At 49.6% G+C, this 18,632-nt stretch overlaps 6 protein-coding genes and 1 non-coding gene across 7 annotated transcripts; 3 read left to right on the top strand and 4 right to left on the bottom strand.

The window, feature by feature from the left end:
• Positions 1–2,149: 2,149 nt before the first annotated feature.
• BO85DRAFT_447592 (putative C6 finger domain protein) lies at positions 2,150–5,080 on the bottom strand. The gene is made up of 9 exons (XM_025659753.1): positions 4,969–5,080; positions 4,673–4,911; positions 4,429–4,612; positions 3,845–4,382; positions 3,757–3,795; positions 3,657–3,707; positions 3,343–3,611; positions 2,721–3,292; positions 2,150–2,665 (listed from the first exon to the last, which is right to left on the bottom strand). The coding sequence occupies exons 1-9, from the start codon at positions 5,055–5,057 to the stop codon at positions 2,622–2,624; spliced, it is 2,025 nt and encodes a 674-aa protein (XP_025517648.1). The 5' UTR covers positions 5,058–5,080; the 3' UTR covers positions 2,150–2,621.
• Positions 5,081–5,824: 744 nt separating this feature from the next.
• On the bottom strand, positions 5,825–7,301 carry BO85DRAFT_447591 (carbon-nitrogen hydrolase family protein). The gene is made up of 5 exons (XM_025659752.1): positions 7,119–7,301; positions 6,576–7,066; positions 6,300–6,512; positions 6,203–6,247; positions 5,825–6,150 (listed from the first exon to the last, which is right to left on the bottom strand). Exons 1-5 carry the CDS (start codon positions 7,264–7,266, stop codon positions 5,977–5,979), a joined length of 1,071 nt encoding a protein of 356 aa, XP_025517647.1. The 5' UTR covers positions 7,267–7,301; the 3' UTR covers positions 5,825–5,976.
• A 490-nt stretch (positions 7,302–7,791) lies between these two features.
• Positions 7,792–10,019, bottom strand: BO85DRAFT_510697 (uncharacterized protein; the record flags this gene model as incomplete). Its single annotated transcript, XM_025664562.1, has 3 exons — positions 7,792–9,155; positions 9,198–9,803; positions 9,906–10,019. 3 exons carry the CDS (start codon positions 10,017–10,019, stop codon positions 8,022–8,024), a joined length of 1,854 nt encoding a protein of 617 aa, XP_025517646.1. The 3' UTR covers positions 7,792–8,021.
• Positions 10,020–10,999: 980 nt separating this feature from the next.
• BO85DRAFT_476353 (LysM peptidoglycan-binding domain-containing protein) lies at positions 11,000–11,707 on the bottom strand (the record flags this gene model as incomplete). The annotated part of the gene is made up of 1 exon (XM_025662775.1): positions 11,000–11,707. One exon carries the CDS (start codon positions 11,705–11,707, stop codon positions 11,000–11,002), a length of 708 nt encoding a protein of 235 aa, XP_025517645.1.
• A 2,800-nt stretch (positions 11,708–14,507) lies between these two features.
• On the top strand, positions 14,508–14,579 carry BO85DRAFT_t104. Its single transcript has one exon. It is a non-coding gene; the product is annotated as a tRNA-Glu (tRNA).
• Positions 14,580–14,859: 280 nt separating this feature from the next.
• On the top strand, positions 14,860–16,403 carry BO85DRAFT_447590 (zinc binding dehydrogenase). The gene is made up of 4 exons (XM_025659751.1): positions 14,860–15,201; positions 15,281–15,380; positions 15,442–15,625; positions 15,688–16,403. The coding sequence occupies exons 1-4, from the start codon at positions 14,916–14,918 to the stop codon at positions 16,162–16,164; spliced, it is 1,047 nt and encodes a 348-aa protein (XP_025517644.1). The 5' UTR covers positions 14,860–14,915; the 3' UTR covers positions 16,165–16,403.
• A 1,105-nt stretch (positions 16,404–17,508) lies between these two features.
• Positions 17,509–18,368, top strand: BO85DRAFT_476351 (glycoside hydrolase family 11 protein). The gene is made up of 2 exons (XM_025662774.1): positions 17,509–17,874; positions 17,931–18,368. The coding sequence occupies exons 1-2, from the start codon at positions 17,609–17,611 to the stop codon at positions 18,358–18,360; spliced, it is 696 nt and encodes a 231-aa protein (XP_025517643.1). The 5' UTR covers positions 17,509–17,608; the 3' UTR covers positions 18,361–18,368.
• Positions 18,369–18,632: the final 264 nt, after the last annotated feature.

Genomic DNA, 18,632 nt, shown 5'->3' with positions numbered 1-18,632 from the left:
GGAGGTGTTACCCCTCGTTTATGCAGGTGGATCGTGTCTTATCGAGGGTCGAGCGGGGATACAATGCCGAGTGACTTGTCTCTGCATCTGCAGGTTGCTGATCAGCCATTGGTGGCCGTGCTTCGTACCGCCATTTGTTCGTGTCGCCGATCCCCATTCACAAGTATCACTAGTAGTAATAGCTTACTGTGCAATTGACCAATCGTGAGGAGGATGTGTCGGAGTCACGGTACTCTGTAGGAAGCCCTTAGTAGATGAAGATGAGAACGTGGGATATCACGACCACCGTATAGATTTGGTCGCATGCCTTCAATGCAATCCCCATGACGTTCGCACTTCGCAGTCCAATTCGACTGTTCCTTATAAGACGAATCCGACTTTGATAGCAATCTGAATGCGGTTCTCCAGCGTTCGGGTGCACCGTCGTGGCACAGATCTGTTGTCTCGACTGATATATGCGGGATAATGTGCGATACGACGAATAGAGTACCTAGACAGACATATTTTATTAGTCTCCTTTGTTTCTGGGATAATCATCAAGTAAAAAGCGAACCCACTAATTGCTCTCATTGAATGGGACAAGCTGGGTAGATTGCTATAGTATGGAGGAGCAAGATATAGGCGTGTAGGATTCATCGGTCGGACCTGGATGAGTTGGTGGGAACCAAGAAAGAACAGAAACAGCTGCGTTGACAGTGCCAATAATGGCAATACATAAATACTGGAATAGTATCAAGAGCAGTGGATGTAGGAACGTGCGGATTGTCGGGGTGGAAAGGCAACTACCTGTTGCGGAGTGATGATCAAGAGATGAACTACTCTTCGAAGGGTATGGTAGTAAAGAACGTGGTATATGAAGACAAAGGCTCAAAAACTTACAGATCATTGAGAAAGTGACAGGCTCAATAAAGCTCAGTGTCTTCTATTACTAGTAGTTGACAGATGGGTGTCGACCACTAAAAAGGGAGTGTTGGAAGGTTACAAATAAAGGCGGCCGGTTGGATGGGATGGAGTGATTTGAATAACTTCATATTGGCCGGCTGAGGAATAAGATTACAATAGGTACACATCCGTGGTGATGCGGAAGGGTAGGTACCGTACGGGAGGGAGAAGGAAGGTAAGTACAGGATGAGAAGAACCGATGGGGATGGCTTCACCCAAGACGAATTGGGTCGATTGCGGCAAGATCACGCTGATGCGGTAAACGAAGACAAGACAGAATGACTGGTAGCATTGGTAGTAAGTACTAAATAGCCTACTAACACTATCATCTAGTTTCTCTCCCACCACAGAGGAGTAGCCTCCTAGTAAGTAGGACGTTTATATAGCCTCACGCAATCCTCAAAGGAACAAAACACCAAAGCAACAACAAAAGAAAAAAAAAAAAGGTGCCGGGTTAACCCAGTTACTTTCCCTTCAATTAACCTGGTCTTCGTGCTTAGGATCGAGTTGTAGCCGGTGGGCCCTACACTCTTAGACGCACACATTGAAGACTGCTTCAGGAACTGGCCTCGATATCACGCCGGTAGGGGCCGGGACTGGGATTCGAACGTGTGCCACTGTGTTCCCTGCAACCTTTACGGGAGGTAGTAACAGCCTTCTCTTAGGGCGACACTGGGCGGCTCATCAGCGTACCTTGAAGTCCTCCGGCCATTCGACCATCGGGTTCACTGGGTTAGTGGGGCTTCCCTTTTATCAAATATAAGGGAGCATTGTAAGGATTTGAGGCTCCTGATTGGCTGGCGGTTTAAGCAGAGGCAAGAGCAGCTGGAGGGTGGTTGGGGGACAGATGAGGAAGGTGCAGTGAATTGCGCGAGGTGAGGTCATTGCGGGAGTTGATAGTTATGCGGAGGGCGGATGGAGAGTGGAGTGGATATAATAGCGGATATCAAAGATTGCGGATGGGGTTGGCGGCCGCAGAGGTCTTGGCGACCACAACAGATTTCGAGGACCAGGTTGATCCTATGATCATCAATTGGCATGAACTTCATGGCATGATGGTATCTTGAGAAATGGGCGCAAGTGGAAATGTAGAGCTGAAATCATGGAATGGCCATATGATATATAGCTTTGGACTATTCTCACTGTTGAGGACATCCATCGTTGGACACATTTCTATGAAAAAATGTTAACAAAACGGTCTCTAGAACTTTTTTTTTTCTAATTTATGCTCTTTCAGTCTGAAACTATTTATCTTTCATATAGACATAGTTCCAACCCAAGTTACCCATGCTTGTGATTCAGATCTCTTCTGTCAGATTTGATAGTTGTTGACAGAATATTCTCCCACGGATTATTGTGGGAGACGGCAGTATTATCCGCTTGCTGACAGACCAGGCGGTGAGACGGGCCCACCTAAGCGATGCCCCATCCATATCTATACACCACCATCAACAGCTATACTATGAACCTCCAGAAATTATCAGATACTTCATTGCATTGGACAGGTATTCCTCTTCTTTGAATCGGTTGACTCTGGCAACTGGTATGTTTTTGCTTTTCCTCGTGGAAGAAGTAACAACTCCCTCTTCTCATTAATGGGTTATCAAGCAGTCTACCGGGACTGCTGTTCTAAAGTGTACTCTGTGTACTTTGCAAATCAATATGCCTCAGCGCGATTATCAGCCATTCATGGAAATTGTTTCAACAGAATTTGCGATCTCATCTACTTCATCGTCAGCTCATGATCGTTTTATACGAAGTTCAGGTATATCACGTACCCCTCATCCCGTTGAGTGCTTCGAACGCAATCGCATAGTTTCCCAAGGCCTTCGAAACCTGCCGCAGGCTCTGTCGCAGCTCATCTAGGAACCCGCCTAGAGATCGGCTGCTCGAGGTCGTCAAGTCATTCCCCACTGGCTCACGCATCGCCCGGGCCTTCAAGCACAACATAATCATCGCATAGCTCGACTGCATCGCACAACAGGCAAAAGTCGGCATCATACGTGGTATCTCAACCCGGGAATTGCGTGAAAGGTAAGGTGGGTTAGTCAACGGGATCTCATTCGTCGGGTTTGGATACGGCAGGCTGTCTAAAAGGCTGACAATGTTTAATGCTGCATGAAGACAGATTTTCGAGGACGCGTGTGCGGAAAACGGAAAGTCGATAGCTGCGGGCTCGGAGAGCACGGAAGATAGAAAGCTGTCGGGCGAGGACGTAGGTGGTCTGGAAGCTTCAGCGACCTGCACACGACAGCATCTGGGCCCTGCAGCTGCGTCCAGGTCGCAATGGCGCTTGCGAAAGACGGGAATATCTTGGAAAGCGCAAAATCGGTGAGTCTTAATCCTAGCGCTACATGGAGTTAGTCATGGCTGATACAAGAATAACATGCAGGTATATACCTGTGTAGCTTGATTTCTGCAATGTGTCTTATCGTGTGCAGGGCAACGACGTCCGGTGAGTCCTGGGTTGCGCTAGGCGACTTTATGGCCGAGTCGTGAATGGACACGCGACATGGATGCAGCAGACACGTTATTTGGTTGTCCAGCTCGGTCATCCGGTGGGGCACCCAGGAGGCATTGAAGTGTGACTTTGTGGTTAGATCTAAATCGTGAACAAAGGTTGTGGCTTCGAGAATGGTCTGCTGGGCCTCGATGAGCAGTTTCCATCCCTGTACGTGTCAGAATCTATCTAACCACGAGAGCTAAATACTCACCTCTGGAATTGGTGTCACAAAGCGAGGGTCATACGGATTAATTGCAGGGGGCTATATGTGTAAGTTACGCATGTCCGAGACCTGGAGCACGACTACATACCATCCCGCTGACAATTGATCCTTGGCAGACCGTCAGATACTTCATGATGTTAGCGCAATTTGTCTGTCAATATTCAAGAGATACTGACTGTGATCCACCAAGCTCTTCGACGGGCCTCAGAGTATTCATCCTCGTCGACCATCTCGTGCAGCGACATGCTCATGGCGGCTGTCAACGCTTGCCCCGCCCGATTACACATTTTGTTTATGTTCCCCCTCTGAGCATACTCATATACGCTCAGCACCACCAATGCTAGAACCGCTTCCAGACAAACGGGCACTTTGCTGTGAAATTCCTTTCGCTGATACTGGGGTGCGCCGTCGGAAAGAGCTTTCGATGGATCAACCGAAGAGTCCAGCAGTTCAAGGTCAGTCTCCACGGCCTCTAGTGCAGACTGTGCAAAGGAATGGGCAAGGTCTCGACGCAGCTTCACATACTCCGATCGTGAAGGCTGTTTCACCTCGGGATGCGGGACAAGGGCGAGAATGGCTGATATGGCTAAACTAAGAGGACTAGAAGGTCGAAAAGGTGACCTCTCGGACAAAGGACGATTGTAAACCGGCACCCGTTCCGGGGGAGGCAATATCGGATAATAAATGTGAATGAAGACATAGTAAGCGTCCAATCTGCGCCGGTCAGAACAGTTTAGCGGAATGTCTGGGTGAATCTTACATGTCCGCATCACTCGCGTACGTCTGCAACAAATCCGGTGGGGGGACAGGAGGTTCCGGTACCATGGATGGTTCATCGACCATGAAGATTGAATCAAATATCTGTTCCATTTCAGTAACTGAGCTTTCGACACTGCGCAGTCCTGCGCCTGGGGCGCCCAGGCTCAAGATCTGGCTGAGCCAGCCTGGGAAATTATCAGCTCAAGGTCTTCTGCGATACTCAGACAACTGCCTAGGATGTGTACCATCTTCATCCGAGCTCGACGGCGGACCCTCAATGATGGGGCTACCTCTCTTTTGGGTCTGATAACCTTCATCCGGCGCATCAGAGACCGTTGTCGGGGGCGTTGATGCCCGTTTACGCTTGCGATTCTGGCAGTTTCGTGGACCGCCTCGTTTACTAGGGACATAGCAACATATTGTATCCTTGGCGACACAGTTGGAGCATCGTTCCTGGCCATCGCAACGCACTCGCAACGTCCGACTGTCGGGAATTGTGAGCGCTTATAGCTATGAAAACATCACTGGCGGCAGAACCTACCACGACAGACAGGCGACCTTGACGGGGGGCTTGCAGAACCTGCGATGCCCTGGACGGGAGACATCAACGAATGTCTTGGGCGATCCCATTGTACAGAGAAAACCAAGTAAACTAGTTACTAGTGGTAATCGGACTTTCAGGTCCGACAGTAGGTGTTCGTCGAGGCCACAACCGATTTATGCAAAAGCCGGTGGCGCAAATCCCGGGCTCAGCAAACCCCGGTTCGATCGCCATGGACCCGCGGTCGGCTCCTGTTCCCACTTCTGCCTTCACTTTATCGAGATCCAGTGCGGGAGATCGTATGATCCATTATGGAGCAGAAGAGCTCTCTGACCCGTGCTTGATTGGTGTCATGCTCACTCTGACTCGCACGAGTTCAAGCAAATCCCGATTCCAAATCCCTACCAACCTTTTCCCTCCGGCCAACTTTGCGGGGCGAACGTTAACCGGGGGCCTTTGCGACTATGCATGTAATATCGGCTGGGCTTTCCCATTTGCTGCAACAACAGGGGCAACACACACAGCAGGATAATAAGTGCGAAAAGTACGAGGAATGTCCGTGGCTAGCTGCGTCGCTGCATGAAACTCTCCGAGTGATCGCCCCAAACCGGTTTTGGGAATTGGCTGCAGAGCCTACAATTCCGTGCGCCACTGTCCACAATGTCGCCGTCTATAGCCGTGAGGTGTCGGTGTGGTATACCTACCTCTCCAGTTTTACTATGACCAACAGCAATGATATATTAATATCCAACCGATAGAGTAAGAGATGCTGCAAGAATGGAAAGTCCGAAGAACGAAGGGAGGGAAGGCTTTTTCTTTTTTATTTTCTTTTACGATGTTTACCCGGAAAAGGAGCCTGGTAGGCAGATGTGTGCGTTCATTCAGAGAACTCTAATGTACAAGTCGAACTTCATCAATATCTCATCATGAGAGCCTATCGGGTTTGACACGGGACGGAGTGGAGAGGAACAAGGCCGGTTTTCAATGAACCGACACATCGGGGTGACTCTAGTTCTCCGAATCCACGGTGTTCGCGATGTCCAAGGGAGTCGAAAGCCCAACTCGATCAACAGTGCGGGTATACTCAACCCCTCCGTTCACGCGGTCTTCCCGAACAACGAGGTCCTTTCGGTTGGTGTCAACCAGCAGGCGGATGAGGTCGGGACGCATGTAGTGGCCGCCCTGGGTGGAACAGTTAGCAAGATGTAAAGAATGCGCCCGGAGGATCACTTACAAAGTCAGCCAGGGACTTGGAGAGATGGCATTCATCCAGATCAATCTGTAAAATTGTGAGCATTCTGCACGTCAGTCGAAAGGGGAAAGTAACTCACATCAACAAACAGGAGTCCTTCGAAGTCCTTATCAGGGTGAGGAACAAGGTTCTGGCCGTCGGGGCCGAAAATGCGACCGTGACCGTTGTAAATGTGGGGATCCTCCAGATCCTTGCCAGGGGGAGTGTTCAACTTGATGCCTTCGGCGGTGATTGTTTGCCAGGGCGCCAAGGTGTACGTGCCGGTTTCGATGGCGTAGGCGGGGGTGACAAGCTGCGCAGTCTTCATCAGCCCTCAGACATCAAAACAAAGAAGGATTTTCAGAGGAGAACTTACGTCCGCATTGGCCTCCGCCACGTTGGTGAAGGGGTCCGGGTACTTCAAGGTCTCCTTACCAGGGTAGAGTGGCCAGGCAGCAACGTGGACCTGCTCGCCCAAAGAGGCTGCATACGCCTTCATGAAGGGGTTCATGTTCTCCCAGCAGTTGAGGTGGCCGACGCGGCCGATGTCAGTCTGGGTGACCGACTCGGTGGTGTCACCGGTGCCGTCGCCAAACACCAAGCGCTCAACATGAGTGGCTCTGATCTTGCGGCGGTGGTTGAGGATATCGCCAGACGGGGAGATCATGACCTGAGTGGTGTACAGACTGGCCAAGTCCACCTCCGAGTAGCCCAAAGACACGTAGATCTTGTTGGCGCGGGCTGCGTTGCGGATCCGGCGCATCTCGTCCGAGTCGGACGGAAGGCTGTTCTCGCGGTACTTCTTCAGAAGAGGCAGGCTCTCCTGGTAGTTTACCTTCCACATCCAGTAGGGATATCCAGGGATCCCTGTTCTAGGGTTAGCCAAGAGTCTCTGATACATTCAGGTGGGAGGCCTTACAAAGCTCGGGGAAGGCAATGAACTTGCATCCGGCCTTGCCAGCCTCGTCAATCCAGTGGATGGTCCGGCGGACGGACTCCTCCAGGTTGAACCAGCCAGGCTCAGCATTGACTGCTGCGGCCTTGTACTTCTTCAGGACGGGAGCCATGGTTTGATGAGTTAGGTGGTTTTGTTAGGAGAGATGTTGTTGAGATGATTGATGCTGTTGTAGATGATGGGAGAAATTCCAATGAGAAGTGTCTCCCTTTTATATGTTCGACTGTCATATCGTGAAACATCTCCAACAGCAAGTCTCGCATCGTCCTGATCATTTGATTCGGGAGCCACGGAGCACGGTGTCTGCTTTCTTTTCTCCCAACATTGTATGCAATTAACAAGTGCACACGGGGCACTGTTTGAAACATCGTGCCATCATGCCGGGGTTTGGCACGCCGATAAGGTGGGCTTGAGCGTTGCAGAAGTGGAGGAGACGTGAGGAGTACTGCATAAGGCGACAAACCAAGCCCCTCATAAGCTCCGATGATAGCACAATTCAAGCTGCAGGCCAAGCGAGTGGATTCACGGAAAATAGCTCCTAACGGTTGATCTGCCGTGGCCCCCAGACCCCGTTAACATGACATCTCGGATGAGAACGGAACCTGGGATCTGATAGTATCTGTCCGCCTCATTTCCGGGATAAGCTCGGTTTTCAGATAGCCCATGCGGGGATGGCCCACCGATGTTACAACATAGCAGCAAACCCCGGGCCGCTGCGTGGAGACCTACAAAGTCCGGACTTGATCACGCCACAATGATGTTTCTCTCGGATAGCTCGAAGATGGCTTCTTCAGTGAACCAAATGGAGTCTTTACGTATCGTCCTCATCGTTCTCTTCATCTGTATCTTCGTCGTCCGCAAGACAAGCTAGCCACTCATCTTTGTAGAACTTCCCCGGGGGAAGCCCTCCCGATTGAAGATAAACCAACGAAAAATATCTATAGATGCCTGCTCTGATGCTTCTAGGTCCAGTGGCTTCTCAGGAAAGACATGAGGCTCTTGCACAAAATGACCACTATACCGAGTAGTTGGCATGTAAGCTCTTGTTGTAGAGAAACCTTCATCTTCGATGGCAGCACTGTTCTCCACCTCCCAGTTCCAATGGTGGTACCGAATCTGATGGCGTGGACAATTTAGATGCGAAACCACTCGAAGCGCACATTCCGTTGTCTGCATCTTTCCGCAAGGCTCCCATGGTGTACGTGTTAAATAATTGTAGGACAGGTCGTCTTCCTCGGTAGTTGGAAGGTGGAGAAGCCGCCAGGCGTCAGCCCTCCAGATCTGCCCCTTGCTTTGGTCAAGGTAAGGCCCTGTACCAGCAATATCCATGAAGCTTTGAGGACACCCAGTCCAAGGAAACGCGACCGGGTCCAGAGGCGGTCTCCCTCGTCTAGTCCTGCGCAGGATCATTGGAGTCAATCCTCCAGCTGCAGCTCTCAGCCAAAGTGCGGCTATTGTGGGCCGACGGATATCATTCATTATGGCAAGTAGTTCAAGGTAGAGGCCTGGTGAGGAAGCAAGCTTTTCTTCCTCCGGTACTTCACTCAAAATTGGATGCAACCATGGACTAACGAGGTTACATGGCACGCCTGGCTCCCAGAACGACCCACAAAGAGAAGATATGATGGTTTCTGGATTGCAGCTCAAAGTTATGTAGTAGGAGAGATTGTCGTACAGAGCGGCCCAATCTTGGGGCACACAGTTGATTGAAGTAGCAGGGCACTTGGCCCCATCCAGTGATGGCTGAGGGAGCTGAAGGGTTGAGCCGTGACAGTTGTGGGTGGGTATTGTAAGGGCCATGGTGAAAGCAACGGAAAAATGACTCCCCAGATCGTGTAGTATGGCAAACTGGGAAAGAGCCTCAAAGGTTTTCTTGGACGACAGGGGTGTTAGGGAAGGAGCTTGAGCTTTAGTCGAATCCTTACTCCGCCATTTGATTGCGAGTGATTGTGCCGAAGGACGGATTACTGACCAGGGCGTAAGAAACTCTCCGCCATCACTCTGCTTGATGGCAGCCTTTCAGCCCTCGCCAGAAGCTAATACTGATAGCCACCAGGAAGCTGTATCGTCACTGACCTCGCCAATATCGACAGTATGCATTGTAGGTTCCGGGATAGCTTCATAATGTGCTGTCGCTTTAGAGTCCGTATATCTCATCGCGGAATTTCTTCCATAAATCTCAAGGAGGCGAGCAGATAGGACGTAGCACCACCCTAATGTAAGCACAGCCAGGTAGTTTGAACCTGGTACTTCTTCACTCTCCAATCCAATCCAAAAGCTGAAGTCCTTGCCAATTAGGGTATAAGGGACTGCGGCTTTCGTGCCAATATATAGAAGAACGGTATCTGTTCTATCTTTCGCACGGTCGCAGACTGTTGATTCATCCAGCTGCCAGTTAACGGATGCCTGAAGACAGAGTGTCCGGGAAGGAGAGGCACCAATATGAAGCGCATGGGTCGTGTGCGGCCCTCCGTGCATACTGGGAACTTTGCATAGCATGTGGTGAGGATGAGCAAGTTCTGGGTTGACGCCATTACCATGGACGTAACAGGCAATCCTTGAGAGGCGGTACCAATATTCTCTGCTCAGAGTTAAGGCGTCATGTAGCTGTCGGTTGCTGGGTTGAAGCGTGTCATTGTCAGCGACAATCTGTAAGCATCACAAGGTTAGTGGTTAAACATATAAGCCTCAATGTAAAAAGGTAGCACAAAATATGCTGCACTCCTCAAAAGGCCTTAAGGAGAGGACTACTGACCCTATACGATTCGGGCGGGCATAGGCCATCGGGATGTCGCCCACTTGTATCCACTTCGCTGAGTCTGGTTTCTCCGCGCTGTCGAACGAACAACGATGAGATGATGTCATTTTAAACACTCTACCAGAATCAGCGGCTGTTTGAACCTGATCCGCGGTATTTAGCCTAGAAGCAGCAAGTTTGATTGAGGAAGCTTGCAGGAAACGGAAAACGCTACAGCAGTCCCCTCTGTTTAACGTAAAAAACGGTCGGACGGGCCACACGGTTGGGCGGGCCACCCGATTATCCCATATAAAACTGGTCTTTCTACTTCTATAATATATCAACCAATATTGCTTTCAAGAAGTTCTAACTTCATAAGCAGATTATATATATAACAGTAGATGTCCTATATTTTTCTTAAATTCTTAAAATTTTTATTCATATAGTTAGATCAACTTTTCATATAATACATATATATTACAGGTATCGTTATATTATAATTGATTGAATAGATTTATAGAGGTTTTTGGAAAGCATATATATATTTCAAATAATATAAAAGATCTAATTCTTCTAGACTTTGATGGTCAAGATATCTTATGTTTAAAATAGTATCTTTTATATAGTATTACCAGCTGGGCCGCCTAACCGTGTGGGCCGCTTAACCGTGGATTATGTTATGTGCTGGAAGCGCCGGTCAGATTAGTCAGGTGATGCAAACAAATCCACGTGTGACTTGGAATCCCAAGTGGTAACTTGGGCGTATCGGAATATCGAAAATTACGGTAAATTAGTTGCTGAACTACTGAAGCGGGCAATTAACGCTGTGAATACTAGGTAACTATACACTAGCAGGTTTCTACCTACTACTGGATGTACCAACTCATATGTACAGTATCGTTTGCGCACAATGCACAACAAAAAAAAATGATATGTAGCATCGTTTCAAGTATATGCTTGTCGTCCGTGTCTTCTCGCAGCATATTTTGTATCCTGTGCATCTGTTCCACTACTGCAGTCCACGGCACGCCCCATTCTTCCACGCAAGGCATCATAAAGGACATGATGATAAAGACACAACCCCCACATAACCCCCAATAAAAAAAACCTAATCAAGGGTAGTCATGTTGTTCGACAATGCCGTGCAGTTAATCGGGAGGTTGATCGGAGGGTACATGCCCTCAGGCGAGAAAGCCAGACTGCTGTAGTTGTACGTCGGGCTCATCATCATGATTTGGCCCACTGTAGTGCCGTACTTCTCTGCAAGGTCCTTGTACACACCCCATTTGAAGACGTAAGGCTGGATGACACACTGGCTGGGATCGCATTGAGGCACCTTGATAAACTGACCAACATCCAACTCCGCCGTCGGGGAAATAGGATTTGTTAAAGTCTCATTTGAAGGCCCATCCACGTGCATCAGTGATTCCACCGTGATGTTCAGTCGGCGGGCAATCACTTCGTAGGTGTCTCCTCGAACAGTGTAGTAGAGACGAGGTCCGCCATAGATACAGGTGCGTGTAGCATTGATGTTTGGCAAGAGACAGGATGTATTGTCTGGCTCGCACACCTCGGGAGGGATGATGAAGTACTCGCCCACATTGGGAACAATAGTTACATCCGCCATGAGATTTTGGCGGCCAATGTCACAAACACCGCGATTGGTGGCACGTGCAACATCAAAGACTGTTGTGCCATCCACCGTGATATAATAGTTATAAGTGGTCGTGTTCAGGGCCGAGGTGTTGCAAGATGCTGCCGCAACAGCCACTGATGCAAGCGAGAGAGCCAAAAGCGATTGACTGAAAGCCTTCATCTTGACTGGGTATGTGGTGGAGGACTCAAATCAGTCAATGAGGGACGCAGAGAAAGAGAGACAGATGCGGAGGATTAAGGATGTCGCTGGATGATCTTAATGGCAAGGAGAGGACAAGTCGTTTCTTATATAGCTCAGACACTACAATCTCGGACACGGCTGCTCGGAGGTAAGGATCTACGAATGCTGCATCGTTGGGCAATCACTTTTCCGACTCACAGCGAAGAGATTGAGTTGCGCGGCTTCTATCCGTCTCTCTGTGGCCCAGAGACGGCTCTCTGTTGATGTTACTCGCCAGAAAGTTCGCTAGACTGATCATCAGTGGAGCCGAGGTCTCAATCTCTTCTGCAATGTAGATGATTTCCTTATCAATTACATGCTGATGAGTGTCTGGCTTCTCAGTGGACAATACCTCCTGACACCCCACATGGGACCTTTGTTCCTTGCGACCTCCGGAGCCAGGGACCGCATATCATCTTCCCAAAAAAGCCATGTCTCCGATATGTGAAATCAACTCATGACTTGCCATAGGTGGACTTAACCAGTTATTTCCCGCTGGATGTTATTGGGCCCTCAACGCGGACGCTAAAGAGGATGCTGTGGGGGTGGGGAGCGGTGGATCTAGGTCGAGACGGAGTTTGCAGCGACGCACAGATGACTGATCTGAAGCCTCTTGATCATGCTCAGACCCCCGAACGCCCCCGAATGATGAAATTAAATCAACAATGATGCGTAGATTAGTACGCATGAGAAAATAAAGCGGACTTCGGAGCTAACTACTTGGTTGTAATGCTATGTCAGAAGGGGAGGGACTGGTTTGGTGGCGCATGGTTCTGGTATCGTATGGAGCACATTGCGGTAACTGTCTCATCCTCCTCGTCAGACACTTTTTTCAGCACGGGAGACCTAGAAAATAAGGTTGTTTAGCCACATCTTCCGAACTAGACTGTAGATCCCAGCAACCCTGGGGAAGCCGTGAAATCGAGCCACTGATCGCCTTGCCAAGTTCTAGTAGTGGGTTCTGGCTACTCATTTCTTATGTTTGATGTGACATCGCAAAGCAATGACAACTCTGGGCAGATTGTTGCCTGGTCAGAATGTGTCTTTTTTCCGTCTGGTACCTGAAGTCGGGACGCCGATATCGCGCTTACCCGATTGGGGTCGGGTTTGCGAAAGCTCCACCGGCCACACATCTTGGTTGACCGACCGTGCATGAGTTTGTCTAAACAACCAAACGAAGTAAATAATCGACATAATGTTTACAGACGGGCTATATGGTACCCGCCAGTGGGGGTTGGTGAGGGGGGATTCTCTTTACCGACCACATTCTCCCTATATGCCGCCTCTGCATGACGACCCTTTCTCACATACGATGTTCGAACTGCAAGCCCCCACAATATCTTTGCAGCTTGTTTTTCAGATAGCGTGTATGCACTTGGAGGTAGCGGGTGATATGTGGCAGTGGCTCAGCTATCGCTGCTCAGAACGATCGAATTCACTCGTACTGTTGTTTGGCTCGACTTGCAGGTAGCACCTAATCAACGTATCATTGTGAGTTCCGTTGGGGCTCCAAGACATATGAGGTATTAAAAAGCGATAATGAGGCGTTCATGCGAGTTCTTTGCCCCATATGTCATGTACATGCCGCCTTCTACACCTGCATAACTTTCATAACTTTCATGTCCATCTGCCCGACGTCCTGCACACGATTGAGATTATTCTCCGCATCCTTTCCTCGTCATTTCTGCCGGAATAGAGGCCGCTAACTTGTGTATTGCTGCATCGCCCTCGTATTCCTGCAGCACATGGCCGGAGATGCTTCGAGAGTCCATGAGTCGCATGCATGTCCACCTATCAACAACTAGTAATAGCGACACATAGGCATTACCGGATTAAACATATCTGTGTCTCCGGACTCTGTCTCATCAGATGACCTAACACTTCGTGACCATCATAGTTGGATAGCCTCGAGCATAGCGAGACGTCTTGTAGACTCGGCCTAACGACTGTTGGTGCTAGGCAGGTGCAGTAAGTAGTGTCGGTGTATGTATCCTAAGCGAATTAACCCCATGCTTCGCTGCATGGGATTCCGTCTGTGTGCCTGCATACCCCACTGGCGTCTATCTGCAGGTGAAGGATTCCACGGCATTCGAGTTGGTTAGTTTGATTAAGCCCGGCTGGAGATCGAACTAGGAGAAGAGTGACGCGTCCATGCGGATTGATTTCCACATGGACGACTTGGATTTGTCATCTGCTATGCCAGAGTTTTACCCGGAAGTGGAAGGCACACCATGTGCCCCCCGAGGGAAGGCCTTTCGCATTGAAAGTACCACATGACCGCCGATTCTGCATGCGGTGCTCCTGCGCCCGGATATTGGGGCCAGGGAGGTAATAGCTATGCTTCGACATTGTGCATATTTCCACTACTCGTGTAAATATAGTTAGTACCTCCGTAGCATGTGGTGATATGGTATCTTGCCATTGTCAACATAGTATGGCATGAATGAAGTGGTAAGTACTCGTTCATTTTGGTAGTCGATATATATTTCATCAGGAGACCGCTATGGGGACCCCCAATGTCTCGACTGCAACATGAAGACGAGAATTAGAAAGAGATTTTTTCAAAAACTTCGATAGAAGAGTGCCTTAACAAAACTGGAATAGGATCACTGAATTTACCCATGCAACGACAAGCCCGGAAATTCATGTTGCAGATACCAAAACTGATATTTTGACTCATGAGATGAGATAATAGCAAAGGCTTTATAATGTCAAAACTTATATCAGACATACAACAAGATCCGATATGGTGTAGTGGCTAACATCGCCGTCTCTCACACGGCAGCCGGGGGTTCGATTCCCCCTATCGGAGCTCAATCATTTCTTTTTCATTCCTTCGCAATGAGCTTTCTGTGGGACTAAAAGTCTTGCTTTCCTTTTCTTTTCTAATTTTTTTCTTTGCACATTTCCCCTTTTTTAAAAATCATCCTTCCATCTCTGATTTTCCCCCAAGCCAACTGCCGAGGGTGTTCTTGGCTTGTTAGATACGCGGCGGATTACCCCAAATTGGGGAACGACGGATTGATTGGTAAGATGATGTCAATAAATCCCTTGGCTACCCTCCCTTCAGCATCTATATCGGACAAGACTTTCATCCATATACCAGTACTCAGTATTCAAAGCCTGTTTATACCCTGTGCCAGTCAACATGGGATCCAGAACAATGAAAGCGATCCAAATCCAAAAATACAACGAGCCATACCATGTGTCCGAGGTGCCTGTCCCTCACCCAGAGCCGCATCAGGTATTAGTACGCATCAAGGCTGCTGGGTTCTGTCATACCGATTTGATGGCTCTAAACGGCGAATTTGAAACTCGGTTACCGTTTATCGGATCGCATGAGCCGGCGGGGATAATCGAGGAGGTTGGCTCTCAGGTCACAGGTTTCCGGAAAGGCGACCGGGTCGGCTGTATCAATTTTGACAGTGTCTGTGGTAAGTACGGCTGGGGTCGGTAGATGTCGTCGGATAGTGGCAGCAATGTTAAGTCGGCCTTTATTGGGGTGGAATGTAGGAAAATGTCCGGACTGTAAGGCTGGTCGTCCTATCTATTGCGATGCCCCGATGATGAAGGGTATCACTGCTGATGGAGCGTGGGCCGAATACATGGTTGCGTAAGTAATGCTACCTGAATCCTTCGATCATAAGTATTCTCCTGTCTAATTCTGCATGCAGGGATGCTCGATTTGTGGTTAAAATACCAGATGATATGGAATTTAAAGTGGCAGCACCTCTGATGTGCGCCGGGATTAGCATCTACGGCGGCATAGTCCGAGCCAATGTGCCCCAAGGCGGCTCTATCGGCATTGTCGGGATTGGAGGTCTAGGTCATATTGGTACCCAGGTTGCCAAGTGCATGGTAAGACAACCAATAAATTAAGGCCAAGTCAAAGAGACACAGATGATAACGACCATGAACAGGGCTACAAGGTCGCGGCAATCGATGTCAAGCAGTCAGCTCTGGATGCAGTAGCATCCTACGAGCACAAGCCTGACGTATCCATTCTGGCCACTGATTCAGTGGAAAAGTCCCAAGAGAAGATCAACAAGGCTATGTCTGGCGACTATCCAGGCCTTGATGCGACCGTCCTAGCCACGGATCATCCATCGGCCTTTGAATTAGCGGCTGCCCTTACGCGGAAGCACGGTACGATGGTCCTGCTTGGTCAGCCCGAAAAGGGGATAACCATGTCATACCACACGGTCATCTACAAGGATATCACGTTGGTAGGCTCCTTGATTGCCGACACAGCTGCTGCGCAGGCGTTCATTCAGTTGTTCCACGAAAACAAGCTGCACGTGGAAGTCAAGGAGTGGAAGCTGGAGCAGGCAGAGCAAATGAGGCAGGAGTACTTGACCGGAAAGTCGAATGGCAAAAATGTCATTGTTATCGACTGACTGGCTCCGGATTCTGAGCTGAAGCTCGGTAGAAGATATTAGTTTGGACGCTGGTTTAGCTCCTTCTGCGTCATAGTCGCCGTGGGGCCAAATATATTGGCTAGCAGGATGGCGTCGGATGTGAGGAAGTAGCAGATGCTTAAAATAGCCACGACTTCTATTTGGCGAGATAAGTCTGATATCGTGACGTCCCTGCCAATATCTTAGGCTTAGTGTCCCAAAAGAATCGAGGCGGATGGCTTGCATAGATTCCACGAAAACTCCTCTTCAGTGATTTCAATGATGGATGCAACTGCGGCGAGAACCACGACGTACAGTACGCTATTCTGCAGATGTGCCTATACTCAATACTTCTCCCTAGCAACAAGGATTTGGCATAACTGCCCCGTTCCTTAGGAAGGGGTACTGCAATATGCCCCTGGAGGAATGCTACGCACACTACTGACACGCTAATCGGCAAGAGCATCCGACTGGAAGCTCCAGAGTGGCAGCTACTTTGCCCCGGTGAACTTATATGCTACTAAGAATCTTAGACCCACAACTGATACAGTCCTCGATTCTTCAGTTATGCCCGATAGGACTCTTCCCTCTTCCTCGAGATGACAGGCAGAGTTCTTACTTCACATCGACCTAATGGTGTCACTGCATCAACGATAGACAAACAACGCCTTATTCAATCACTGAAATAAAAAGTCATGCAATAAGTGCGATTCTTGTTCATCTGACATCGAATCCACAACGTTGGCTTTTTGTACAAAACCTCTCGGCTGCATCATTGTCGGAGCGGAATTTGCCGGGACTCTTGGTGAACCCATTTCTTTGCATATCTTAGCTATGACCGCCTAGGGGCTTCAGCATTCAGACCATGAAGAACAAGAAAAGGCGCTAAGGCGGTATTGTTGCTAAAAAAGGCGTTCATTAGCAGGGTTGGTGGAGGCGTGTGGTGTGCGAGAGGAGTCCAACGATGCCGGCAATATCGGCGGATCTTCTTGCTGGGGAAAACGGCCGAGTCCACTTTCCACACGAGGCCCAATTATTCCTCCTGTCAGCACCTTTCATTATGTCTGCATGACCGGATGGGCGTTGGTGAGTGGTCGATGCTGAGAGCTGGCTCGGTCGGAGCGCCGAAGAGAAAAAGTGGGTGGGAGTGGCACCCACTTTTAATTTGAAACACCACGGCCTTGGGTAAGATTGTCCAGGAACACCACCAGGGGCCCAGGACAGCCGGTTTAATCAACTACAGAACGATGAGTGTCGCACTACCCTACCCAGGCTTGAGCTCGATTGGATTTTAGATGGACCATGGCACTGGAGAAAAGCTGCTGTTCGCCTTCATATAAGGACGGTCGCTGAACCAGTTTCCTGCATTGCAACCCACGCTCTTTTCCCGACCGTTTCCATTGCACACCCAACAATCGTCGTCACTCTTTATAAGTACCTCATCATGGTCGCCTACTCGTCTCTTCTCCTCGCTCTTTCGGCTGCCTCGAGCGCCGTCGCTCTCCCCAACGGCAAGGCCCTGCTGGACATGGCCAAGCGCAGCCTTACTTCATCCGCGGAAGGCGAGAGCAACGGCTACTTCTACTCCTTCTGGACCAACGGTGAAGGCGATGTGACCTACACCAACGGCGACGGTGGTGAATACACCGTTGAGTGGACCGACTGCGGTGACTTCGTGGCCGGCAAGGGTTGGAACCCTGGCAGTGCTCAGTAAGGACAACCCCACAGCTGTTCTGGGAATATATGGGTGTTAACCATCTATTCAGGGCCGTTACCTACAGCGGATCGTGGGAAACCAACGCCAACGCCTACCTCTCCGTCTACGGTTGGACCACCTCTCCCCTGGTCGAATTCTACATCGTCGACAAGTACGGTGACTACGACCCCTCCTCTGGCTTGACCGAGCTCGGCACCGTCGACAGCGACGACGGAACCTACAAGATCTACCAGACCACCCGCGAGGACGCCGACTCGATCGAGGGCACTGCTACCTTCAAGCAGTACTGGTCCGTGCGCACTGAGGGCCGTATCGGTGGAACCGTTACCACTCAGAACCACTTCGATGCCTGGGAAAGCCTTGGTCTGGAGCTTGGTACCTTCAACTACATGATCGTCGCCACCGAGGGATACGAGAGCAGCGGGTCTGCCACTATCACCGTTGATGCCTCTTCTGACAGCACTGAGGAGAGCTGCTAAACGCTCTTCTGGAGTGATTACTTTTGTCTTCTGTATATAATCAGTCCCGATCGGGTTTCACTTCTCGACCGAACTCATAATACCATTGTCACATCTGGTGTGGACACCTAGGCCGCAACATTGTTCTTCGACATTCACTTGCGTATTATCTTACCTGCTATAGGCATAAGACGACACCTTCATTGCAGCGACAAGACTGCCGAGGTGAGGGAGACACGAGAAGCAGCTTTTAGGTAATAGCGCTGAAGTTACTCCAAGCACGCTACTGTAAG

Source organism: Aspergillus piperis (genome assembly GCF_003184755.1).
Source record: "Aspergillus piperis CBS 112811 unplaced genomic scaffold BO85scaffold_5, whole genome shotgun sequence".
Taxonomy (NCBI): Eukaryota; Fungi; Ascomycota; class Eurotiomycetes; order Eurotiales; family Aspergillaceae; genus Aspergillus; species Aspergillus piperis.
This window is presented reverse-complemented; position numbering and strand designations above follow the sequence as displayed.

Coding starts and splice junctions, on each gene's coding strand:
- BO85DRAFT_447592 (XM_025659753.1), bottom strand. CDS start 5,057: ATGGGATCGCCCAAGACATTCGTTGATGTCTCCCGTCCAGGGCATCGC. Junction 4,613..4,672: donor GTCGAGCTCGGATGAAGATG/GTACACATCCTA, acceptor ATAATTTCCCAG/GCTGGCTCAGCCAGATCTTG. Junction 2,666..2,720: donor AGCACTCAACGGGATGAGGG/GTACGTGATATA, acceptor ACGATGAAGTAG/ATGAGATCGCAAATTCTGTT.
- BO85DRAFT_476351 (XM_025662774.1), top strand. CDS start 17,609: ATGGTCGCCTACTCGTCTCTTCTCCTCGCTCTTTCGGCTGCCTCGAGC. Junction 17,875..17,930: donor TGGAACCCTGGCAGTGCTCA/GTAAGGACAACC, acceptor CCATCTATTCAG/GGCCGTTACCTACAGCGGAT.
- BO85DRAFT_447590 (XM_025659751.1), top strand. CDS start 14,916: ATGGGATCCAGAACAATGAAAGCGATCCAAATCCAAAAATACAACGAG. Junction 15,381..15,441: donor TGGGCCGAATACATGGTTGC/GTAAGTAATGCT, acceptor TTCTGCATGCAG/GGATGCTCGATTTGTGGTTA. Junction 15,626..15,687: donor CCCAGGTTGCCAAGTGCATG/GTAAGACAACCA, acceptor GACCATGAACAG/GGCTACAAGGTCGCGGCAAT.
- BO85DRAFT_447591 (XM_025659752.1), bottom strand. CDS start 7,266: ATGGCTCCCGTCCTGAAGAAGTACAAGGCCGCAGCAGTCAATGCTGAG. Junction 6,248..6,299: donor AAGGACTCCTGTTTGTTGAT/GTGAGTTACTTT, acceptor ACAATTTTACAG/ATTGATCTGGATGAATGCCA. Junction 6,151..6,202: donor CCAAGTCCCTGGCTGACTTT/GTAAGTGATCCT, acceptor TGTTCCACCCAG/GGCGGCCACTACATGCGTCC.